General features: G+C 44.5%; 1 protein-coding gene and 1 non-coding gene across 6 annotated transcripts in view; one reads left to right on the top strand and one right to left on the bottom strand.

The window, feature by feature from the left end:
• The window catches only part of ARMH1 (armadillo like helical domain containing 1), a 48,868-nt gene extending 46,581 nt beyond the window's left edge, over positions 1 to 2,287 (top strand). For 2 of the 5 annotated variants that reach the window (XM_077752072.1, XM_077752075.1), the window contains 3 exons: positions 36 to 113; positions 255 to 429; positions 506 to 791. In XM_077752072.1, the coding sequence (XP_077608198.1) occupies positions 36 to 113; positions 255 to 429; positions 506 to 624 (372 nt within the window). In that variant the 3' untranslated portion in view covers positions 625 to 791. Of the gene's footprint in view, positions 1 to 35; positions 114 to 254; positions 430 to 505; positions 792 to 2,227 lie in introns of those variants that run through there. The other 3 variants (XR_013332105.1, XR_013332106.1, XM_077752073.1) reach the window with 3 other exon arrangements.
• Positions 2,288 to 6,874: 4,587 nt separating this feature from the next.
• LOC144221680 (U5 spliceosomal RNA) lies at positions 6,875 to 6,990 on the bottom strand. The gene has a single exon (XR_013332140.1). It is a non-coding gene; the product is annotated as a U5 spliceosomal RNA (small nuclear RNA).
• Between the last annotated feature and the right edge of the window lie 4,295 nt (positions 6,991 to 11,285).

Here is an 11,285-nt window from a genome sequence, read left to right on the forward strand (position 1 = left end):
CAGCCCTCCCCCCGCCGCCCCGTCCGCCGCCGCAGTACTTCGTGCAGACGTTCCCAGTGGTGGAGGAGCACGTGCGCAAGTCCATGGGAGAGGAACTCTACGCGCTCTTCCTCGTGAGTGCTCCCACCCGGCCCCAAAAAGCGGCGACCCTGACAGAAGTGTGCCTCCGGCACAGCGCCCCTCCCCCGGGACACACCCCCCACACCGATTGGACCTGGCGGCCGGCGGGAGGGGCTGTCCTGGCNTTCCGGTAGGCAGGGGAGCCTGCGACGTTCCTCTGCCCCCGCCCGCCTCCAAGTGCAGACTGCCCCGGCACGTCAGCAAGTTCCCCTTGCTCCGGTCCTCAGAGCAATGCCGAGGACTTGTACATGAAAATAGATAGCATTCAGGCGGACATCTTGGCGGCTAACAAAGTCAATGTTTCCAAAGGTGAGTGGGGAGTGAGGGGACCTGGAGCAGAGGTGCAGCGGGCACCCAGACTCAGGCTCGCCTCCCCTCCCTCCAGCATTATACACCAGTGGCATCTCCTACAGCAGACTGAGCTTTTACCTTGGCCCTCCTGAGGAGAATCAGCTGGCTTACACCACATACTTCCAGAAGGAAGATTCGGAAGGAAAGGAGTAACAGAGCCTCTGAGGCAATCCAGAAAGGCCAAGGCTGTGTGTTTCAGGAAGCCTGGCAGAAGGGGCCTAGGGTCAAGCTCAGGGTGACTCCGTTGGCCCGAGGTGGGAGGCTGGGGGTTCATGCCAGTAGGGGAGAGGGAGGGCTGGTTGGGAAAATTCAATAAATAGTCTTGCTGTCTGTTTGTACCCTCTGTAAGGGGGAGGGAGGATTAAATGAGAGCTTCCATGATGGATTCGGGTGCCTCTGTCACCGAGGAAAAAGAAAGAAGCTGGTTCGGAGCGAAGGAACATCCTAATTTAAAGTTCAAGAGCATAGCCTGAGGAGAGACCCTCACTTCAGCTCCTTACTGGCCCCTGCACTCTCCTCCGGAGGAGACCACACTCACCTGGTTTTTCTCCTGCCTCTGATTGCTTCCTCTTTTTCTCTTTTGCTGATTTGTCCTCTTCAACCCAGCTTCTTTCTTTCTTTTTAAAGGTTTTTAAATGTTTATTTTTGAGAGAGAGGGTGGGGGAGCATGAGCAGGGGGAGGCAGAGAGAAAGGGAGAGAGAGAACCCAATCTGGCTCAGCACAGAGCCCGATGCGGGGCTTGAACTCACGAACTGTGAGCTGAAGTCAGATGCTCAACAGACAGCTATGCAGGTGCCCCCAAACCAGCTTCTTTCTAACTGGAGTGACCTTGAGCCTCTTCTCTATCTACTTTTTCACCCTGGTGATTTCATCCAGGCTCAGGGCTTTAAAGGCTGTTCATATCCCATTGACTCACACATTTCTACCTCCAGCTAAACATTTCCACCTCTTTGCGTCCAAAACTGGATTCCTGATCCTGTGTCACCTCCCCCAACTCAACTGATAGCAGTTCATCCTTTCTGTCACTCAGAAAAGTGTTCTCTTTAATGTCTTCTCTTTGACATCTGTATCCATTCTTTCTGTTGACTCTACCTTCCAAATATATCTGGAATCCAACCATATCTCACTACCTCTGTTGCTAATGTCAGAGTCTAATCCACTATCGTCTTTCCTCTAATTTACTCTAGAGGGCTTTCTGCTCCATTTCCTTTTCAATACAGCAGCCAGGGTAGTCCTTTTAAACTTTAGAGTCTATCATTCTTGCAGGGCTCTCCATTTAATAAAGCTAAAGCCCTTACAATGGCCTGCAGGGAGGACCCTAGGCAACCTAGTCTCCCATTACCTCTAATGTCTCTTCGTCTCTTTTTCCTTCACTGGATCCAGCCACATTGGCTCTGTGTTTCTTGAAATGAACAAACTCTTGCCTTAGGGTTTTGTACTCAGTTTTCTGCTGAACAGTGAGAGAGGTTCTGTCTTAGAACCTTTCACCTCAGATATGTAGCTAAGTAGATGAACTCCCTCACCTCCTTGCAACTCTACAAAAGTCACCTTCTCAATGAGGGCTACACTTTTTTGAAGTTGCAACTATGTTACTACTCCCTATACTCTGGCCCTCAAGCCCCTTATGCCTCTTTTTTCCACAACACTTATTACTTTATTTGTGTATTGTCTGTCTCTCCCCCGAATATAAACTCAATTAAGGCAGGGGTATTTTTGTTCTTTACCAATATTTCCCAAATCATGTCTGGCATGCAGGAATTAATGACTGAAGTATTGGGAGGAAATTGTCCATCAAATCAGAGGAAATGAAGTCAGATGGCTGTAATTCTCCAGGCGGCCACAAGAGGGAATCACCGGCCCTGATATTGCTACAATCAGGCTTCCCAGCCTTCCCTCAAACTGACTTTGAGCTTCAGCTTTCCTCCATTTGGGTTGAAGGAGGAAAGAAAAGCTAACAAAACATAGTTATGCTTTCTATAAAAACTAAATGGATTTCCTATTTTAAAGAAGTGTCATAGGGTTTTTTTTGTTTATTTTTGAGAGAGCGCAGGGGAGGGCCCAGTAAGGACAGAGGATCTGATGCAGGGGCCTCAAACTCACTGACCATGGATCATGAGTCAGGTGTTTAACTGACTGAGCCACCCAGGAGCCCCTCTTAGTCTTGAAATGCCCTTTGTTTTGTAGAATGATAAAGTATCTCAAAAATATTTTGGAAGAAATTTTTTTGCAATTTTTTAAGAGTTTTATTGTTTTTTGGGGCGCCTGGGTGGCTTAGTCGGTTAAGCGTCCGACTTTCGCTTAGGTCATGATCTCACGGTTCGCGGGTTCGAGCCCCGCGTCGGGCTCTGTGCTGACTGCCAGCTCAGAGCCTGGAGCCTGTTTCAGTCTCTGTGTCTCCCTCTCTCTCTGACCCTCCCCTGCTCAAGCTGTCTCTCTCTCTCTCTCCTAGAAATAAATTTTTAAAACATTAAAAAAAATTTTTTAAAGAGTTTTATTGTTTTTTAAGTTTTTGTTTTTAATTTTATTTTTGAGAGACAGAAAGAGACAGAGGAGGAGCGGGGCAGGGTCAGAGAGAGGAGACACGGAATCCGAAGCAGGCTCCAGGCTCTGACTTGGAAGCACAGAGCCCTACTTGGTGCTCGAATTCACGAACTGAGATCATGACCTGAGCCGAAGTCGGACCTTAACCGACTGCACCACCTAGGTGCCCCAAAAGAATTTTATTTTCAAGTAATCTCTATACCCAACGTGGGGTCGAATTTACAACTCAGATCAAGTCGCCTGCTCTTCTGACTGAGCGAGCCAAGCCAGGCACCCCGGAAATATTAATAATTGGAAAATCAAAAAATCTGAAAGCCACTGGTCTAAGGTGACCATAGTTTGATAAAAACTATGGAACTTTTTTTAAGTTTATATATTTATTTTGAGGGGCAGGGGAAGAAAGAATCCCAAGTGGGCTCCACAGTGTCAGTGCAGAGCCTGACCAGGGACTTGAACTCACCAACTCTAAGATCATGACCTTTGCTGAAATCAGAAGTCAGAGGATGGGGCACCTGGGTGGTTCAGTTCGTTGAGCGTCTGACTTCAGATCAGGTCATGATCTCACCGGTTGTGAGTTTGAGCCTCATATACAGCTCTGTGCTGACAGCTTAGAGCCTGGAGCCTGCTTCAGATTCTGTGTCTCCCTCTCTACCCCTCCCTTTCTCACACTCTGTGAGTCTCTCTCAAAAATAAACATTTTTTTAAATAAAAAAAAAGTCGTAGGCTTAACCGACTGAGCCACAAGGCACCCCAAAAACAATGGAACTTTTAAAATTAAATCTTAATTACAATACAAATATCTAAAACATACATGCTTTACATGAAATTTATTAATACATATTTCCCCTACTTCTTATTGTTACAAGTTAAAAGTTACAAGAAAAGTTGAAAGAAAAATACAGTTAATACCCATATATCTATCACTCTTGGACACATTTGCTTTCTCTCTGTTTACTGACCCATTTGAAAGTTTCAGTTACTGGTGCACCTGACTGGCTCAGTTGGGAGAGCATGCAGCTCTTGATCTCAGCATCATAAGTTCAAGTCCCACATTGGAGTTAGAGATTTCTTTAAAAAATAATAATAAAGTTTCTTTTTTAAATGTTTATTTATTTCAAGAGAAAGAAAGAGAGCAAACAGGGGAGGGGCAGAGAGAGAAGGAGGCAGAGACTCCCATGCAGGCTCCAAGGCTGTCAGCATAGACCCGGATGAGGGGCCGGAACTCACAAACCATGAGATCATGACCTGAGCCAAAATCAAGAGTGAGGATGCCCAACCAGCTGAGCTACGCAGGCGCCCTCCAAAAAGTAAATTTTCAAAAAGTAATAAGGTTTCAGATATCATGACATTTCACCATTAAATACTTCACGTTATATTTCTACTATGAATAAGGACATTCTCCTACATAATTATGATTATTTTGGTGGTCTGGAGTAACGGTCCCAAATATGTCCACATCCTAATTCCTGTGAATATGTTACTTCACGTGGTAAAAAGAATTTTGCAGGTGTGATTAAATTAAGGGTCTTGAGGTGGGGAGGTTATTCTGGATTCGCCAGGTGGGCCTGAGGTCAGCACAAGAGTCCTTATAAGAAGGAGGCAGGAGAATCCAGAGTTAGAACTAGGAGATGACAGGGCAGAAGCAAGAGGGCTGGAGTGACACAGTGAAGGGGTCACAAGCCAAGCAGTATAGGCGACTTCTAGAGGCTGAAAGAGGCAAGAAAACATTCTCCCCTTAAAGCCTCTAGAATAAAAGGCAGCCCTGCCGACACCTTGATTTTGGACTGCTGACCTCCAAAACCATAAGAGAAAAAAATTGGGTTATGTCACAGTTTGTAGTTACTCGGTACAACAGCAACAAGAAAACCAAAACAATTATTAATTCAATAATATCTAAAACAGAATATATACTAAAATTTCCACAATTATCCCCAAAATGTACCTTCTGTTTTCTTCTTTCCTTTTTTTTGTTTTTGTTTGTTGTTTTTGTTTAGGATTCAGTTAAGGTTGTATGTGGCATTTGATTATCATTGTGGCATAATTTTTTTTAATGTTTGATTTTGAAAGAGTGTGGAAGCCATCGGGGGAGGGGCAGGGATAGAGGATCCCAAGCCGGCTGAGCGATCATAGCAGACAGCCCCATGCGGGGCTCGAACTCACCAATCTTGAGATCATGACTTGAGAAGTCAGACGTTTAACCAGCTTAGCCACTCAGGCGTCCCTATAGTATAAATTTTATAACACGTACTTGCTGTCTTGATCTACATAAAAATTTGAAATCACATACAAAACTGAGAATTTCCTTATAATTTCAATGACTCACTCTTCTAATTCTAAGGCTAAATTAACTCATCAGGAAAAGAATTATAAATGTGTGTCACACAAAAAGCTCGAACTAATTATACTTTAAGTTTTTAGATGTTTTTTGAAAATCAAAGCTATGTAAGTAAGTGTAACACTGAGCACCAGAGACCCAGTGAGGAGCCTTGCCTGAGGTACAAAAGTGTTACCTTGAAAAATCTTTGTGAACGGATATGCCCAAGCTTGAACTTTAAAGGTTTTATTCTATAGATAGCAAACATCTATTGGATGACTGCTCTGTGCCAGACCCTCAGCACAGGAGGTAGTTCAAGGTAAAGCTTGGTGGTCTCCAACCTGTGAACATTGCAAATTCAAAGCCTTAGGGATGAAGTGTATCAGCCATCTTTGCTAATGTACTTGAGGTTCTTAAAACTGCGATTGTTGGAGAGTTAGGATGTCATTGGCACCACCACCACTAGGATGGCCACTTCCTTCCGCGTCCTACCGGGCTAAGGCTTTCATCTCCTTCCTCCACTGGCGATCGGCACTGCCCCTACAACGTAAACTCCCCACAACTCCTCGAGAAACCAGCTGCACAATGCAAGCTGCGCCTGAGACATGAACATTTTTCTAAAGAGCGCCTAGTAGGCAGAGATGTAACACAATCCACCATGGACTGACCTCTCTTATGCCTAGAAGCCTAGATGGACCCTTTGAACAGCGTAGGTAGATCCCTACACCCAATTCGTTCTTCAATTTACCCAAGTGAAGAAGTCGGTCGGGCTAGTCGGACAGGTGAAAATGGCAGTTTACTTAAAATGCTTAAAGGGTGAGAAACCCCACAGAGAAAAGTTCGGGAGACTTCAGAGAACCATGTGAAACGGGGTTCCTGCACAGGTGCAAGAGTACCTAGCTCAGATGTTCCCACACGAAGTTTGGGACTTGGCTTCTGAAAAATCTACATACAAGTGGTGGTGAAAAATTTTAGTGGAGCTAATACAAAACACTTCTAACCTTATATGAACCACTTACGGTAAATAGTCCTATTAAGTCAAAAACACCACACTAAAGCTTCGGTTCTTACTGCCTAATATACTACAGGTTTTCCTCCTGAGTTATTTACACGGTAGAACCCACCTAATAAAACCACAACTGAAATTAAAGAGTAGTTCTTCGAAAGTATGCGCAGAACGAAAAGATGAAAAACGAATTCGAGCACCTGTTTCCTAAAGCGCGCTAAAACAATAGAAAAGTCGCAGTTTCTAAATGAGAACCCAAAAAAAGAACTTTCTCATAAAATTTTTTTTTAAATATTTTATTTATTTCTAGGAGAGAGAGAGAGAGAGAGAGAAACAGCGTGAGCAGGGGAGGGTCAGAGAGAGAGGGAGACACAGACTCTGAAATAGGCTCCAGGCTCCGAGCTGGCAGTCGGCACAGAGCCCGACGCGGGGCTCGAACCCACGAACCGCGAGATCATGACCTAAGCAAAACTCGGACGCTTAACCGACTAAGCCACCCAGACGCCCCATAGAATCTTTTTTTTTTAAACAAGTATTAGTAAGCCCTGCAAGCGCAAGGCCTCAAAAAATTGGGTAAACACTCAGAATTGTTCCTCTCCACGGAAATCTTTAGTAAAAGGCGAAAGATTTATACGATCTGAAGAGAAACCAGAGTATGCTTCGGCGTCTGGTCACACAGTTCTCGGGTAACTGTAACTCCTAGAACAGCAATGGTAGTTATTTAGCCAAAAGTCCTAGTGACTTCTGCTTCTATCTCAGTCAATCCTGTGAAGGCAGTCTCATTTTTAGGAGAAAAAAAGGTTGAAGGAAAAATAAAAATCTAGCCGTTTTAAAATAAGAGGTACCCTAGGTGCAATGCATTGTGGGTATGTAAATGAGCTTAGTCACCAATCTCCGATTTCCGGAAATTCTTTTAGTTCGTTTACCAGCTAAGCCTAGGGCCACCACCAGGGGGCAGGCCCTAAACCAGATTGGCAAGAAAAATAGACGCCAGGCTTAACCAGAAAATCTTTTTTTTCCCCGTTTTGTTTTAGAATTGGCACGCCAACGTAAAACTTCTCTTGAATTAAAATTAAAATTGATGGGGCGCCTGGGTGGCTTAGTCGGTTAAGCGTCCGACTTTCGCTTAGGTCATGATCTCGCGGTTCGTGGGTTCGAGCCCCGCGTCGGGCTCTGTGCTGACTGCCAGCTCGGAGCCTGGAGCCTATTTCAGAGTCTGTGTCTCCCTCTCTCTCTGACCCCTGCTCACGCTGTCTGTCTCTCTCTCTCCTAGAAATAAATGAAAATATTTTAAAAAAAATTAAAATTGAATTTTTTTAAAGTCTTGAAAATGAGTGTCTTCATTCAACAAAAATGTATTGAACACCGTGTCAAACCCTGTTCTGGGCCTTAGGAGACAGGTATGTGTGGTGAGTACTGATTACAGAATGTTAAGTGACACATGGGCCGAGCATGAAAGGATTCATCAAAGTAGGGTGGTGAGGGCATTCTAGGCAGTACCATAAGCTGTAAGAGCCTGGAAAGGGAAAGTGGCTAAGTAGCAACGGCCAGGTTTTGATGGGCCTCAATGCCATGCTAAGAGCTTGGACTTACCTTTGAGGGCATCGGGGAACAATTTAAACTTTTTTTTAAAATATTTTTATTTATTTCTAGGAGAGAGAGAGAGACAGCATGAGCAGGGGAGGGTCAGAGAGAGAAGGAGTCACAGACTGAAACAGGCTCCGGGCGCCAAGCTGGCAGTCAGCACAGAGCCCGATGCGGGGCTCGAAACCACGAACCGCGAGATCATGACCTAAGCGAAAGTCGGACGCTTAACCGACTAAGCCACCCAGGCGCCCCCAATTTAAACTTTTTAAAAGAGAATAGAATCAGATTAGTGTTTTGAAGCAGTATCAGCATCACCTGGTGTTACTGGTGTTACCCTCCCAAATTCATTTGTTGAAGTCTTAACCCCCAGTATCTCAGAATGTGACTTTATTTGGAAATAGGGTCATTCCACGTATAATTAGTTAAGATGAGGCTTCCAGAACTGAGACAGTAATTTCTGTTAAGATACCCAGTCTGTGGTGCTTTGTTATGGAACTTTAGAAACACCTGGGTCCCTACTAGAAATGCAAAAGATCAGGCCCCACCCCAGACCTGCCAGTCAGAAACTAGGGGTAGGATGCAGATGTCTGAGCTTAACAATCTAAGGACGATTTTGACGCAGACTAAATTGAGAAACACTGGACAGCTGCTCTCTAAAGTTTGGAGATTATAGTGAGCAAGAAGTTGAGAGGGCGCCTGGGTGGCTCAGCTGGTTAAGGGTCCGACTCTTGATTTCAGTTCAGGTCATGATCTTGTAGTTTATGGGTTCAAGCCCTGTGTCCGTTTCTACATTGACAGTACAGAGCCTGCTTGGCTCCCCACTCCCCTCTCTCAAAATAAGTAAACTAAAAAAAAAAAAAATTGTTTTTAAGTTGAGAGCCAATTTAGGACACTGGGCAGTAAAGCGGGAGAGAAATAAATGATGGCCCAGAGTACCCAAGGAATGAGAGTCAGGTAAGGAGAGGAAAACAACCCGGAAAGGGCCCTGGAGAACAGTGGCCTGGAGGAGAGGAACAGCAAGCGCAATTAGGAAGGCTGGCGAAAAACCAGGAGTGGGACAGCACAGAAACCGGGGGCAGGAAAGAAGTTTCAGGAAGGGAGTGGTCAGTTCTGTCCAGTGAGTGAGATGGGGGGCTGCATAAATTCATGGGCTTTAACAGAGCACCTGCCTGGGGCGCCCGGGTGGCTTAGTCGGTTAAGCGTCCGACTTTCGCTCAGGTCATGATCTCGCGGTTCGTGGGTTCGAGCCCCGCATCGGGCTCTGTGCTGACTGCCAGCTCAGAGCTTGGAGCCTGTTTCAGTCTGTGACTCCCTCTCTCTCTGACCCTCCCCTGCTCACGCTGTCTCTCTCTCTCTCCTAGAAATAAATTTAAAAAAACATTAAAAAAAATATTTATTCTTGAGAGAGACAGAGAGAGACAGCGGTGAGGGCCAGAGAGAGAGAGAGAGGGAGACACAGAATCGGAAGCAGGCTCCAGGCTCTGAGCTGTCAGTACAGAGCCCAGCATGGGGCTCCAACTCATGGAGGGTGAGAGTATGACCGGATCCAAAGTTGGATGCTAAACCAACTAGCCACCCAGGCGCCTCTAAAAATTTTTTTAAATTAAACAATGCACTGAAAAGAATGCCAAATATATGTATATAATATATTTATATATATATACTATNAGGGGCATGCAACTCTTGTTCTTGGGGTGGTGAGTTCCAGCCCCACATTGCGTATAGAGATTAGATTAAACTTTTTTTCTCTAAAAAAACATCCTGCAGCCACCAGAGATTATATGGGACTTTTATTCTGAACTGTTTCCATTGAGTTTCAGTTTAAAGAACTTCCACTGTGGATGTATTTACACCAACTGGTACAATTTTGAATTTTCACACTAGATTTTTTGAGTTTACTTATTTATTCTGAGAGAGTGTGCAAGTATGGGAGGGGCAGAGAGGGAGAATTACAAGCAGGCTTCACACAGTCAGTGCAGAGCCAGATATGGGGCTCGAATACATGAACTGTGAGATCATGACCTGAGCCAGAACCAAGAACCCACACTTAACTGACTGAGCACCCCCAGGCATGCCCTCACACTAGACGTTTTTTAATAACTCATGTAATTATCTAAATAATGCTTCACAAATCTTGAAATTGATTCAAACATCAGAGACTTCAAGTTTTTACTAGGTGAAATAATTTCTACAGTAAAACAGTTTTCTCCTTGTCTCTACTTCCTCATTTCTCATTTGTATTTTAAAAAGTTATCGTGGGGGTGTGCCTGGGTGGCTCAGTTGGTTAAGCCTCAGACTCCTGATTTTGGTTCAGGATATTATCTCACGGTTTATGAGTTCAAGCCCTGCTTTCAGCTCTGCATTGACAGTCAGGAGTCTGCTTGGGATTTTCTCTCTCTGATCCTCCCCCCACTCAAGGGGGACACATGCACTAGTGCACACTCTAAATAAGTAAATAAATAATTTTAAAAGTTTGTCGGAAGTTATTTCTAACTCCACAGAAAAGTATAGAGGACAAAAAAACATACTTGATACTCCAACTTAATAGATATAAGCACTTCTTCAAATGTGCTTTAGATATGCTTGAAAAGAAAAACCTTAATTTCTTTCCTCCATGTTGGAGCCTGTGGAGGCCTGCTGCGGACAGGACTTCTTAAATGACAAATATGTCTAGAAGGCTGTGGGCCAGGTCCCACCCTTACTTAGCTATAAGTAAGGCCTCTAGAACCAAGTAAGCACAAAGCTCTTCTGTAAATCAAAGACATTTATGCTGGAGACAAAATTAAATTCTATCTGAGCAAAAGATTATGTGTACGAAGCAAAGAAAGACACAGTGACTCCTGGTGGCAAACAGAACAAAATCTGAATAACTGGGGAAAGGATAATTGGTGCCCATGGAAACAGTGGCGTCGTCCATGCCAAATGCCAAAGTAATATGCCTGTTATGGCCATTGGACACAGAATCCAAGTGATGCTTTACCCACCAAGGATTTAAACTTACTGATAAGTAAAGTGTGAATTTGTTCTCTTGTATTTAAAAAGGGCAGAAGGCAGGATGCCTGGCCTGGGTGGCTCAGTCTATTAAACATCTGACTTCAGCTCAGGTCATCTCACGGTTCGTGGGTTCAAACCCCACAACGGGCTCTGTGCTGACCGCTCAGTTTGAATCCTGCTTGGGATTCTGTCTCCCTCTCTCTCTCCCCTTCCCCCACTCGCATTCTGTCTCTCTCCGTCTCTCAAAAATAAACATTAAAAAAATCATTTTAAAGGGAAAAGGCTTACATATAACAATCTAAGTTGATAACAACTTTGATCCCACTGTAAAGTTCAATGTCATTACTCTCCGTTACCACGTTTTATATTTT

Source organism: Crocuta crocuta, unplaced genomic scaffold (genome assembly GCF_008692635.1).
Source record: "Crocuta crocuta isolate KB4526 unplaced genomic scaffold, BGI_CrCroc_1.0 scaffold367, whole genome shotgun sequence".
NCBI lineage: Eukaryota > Metazoa > Chordata > Mammalia > Carnivora > Hyaenidae > Crocuta > Crocuta crocuta.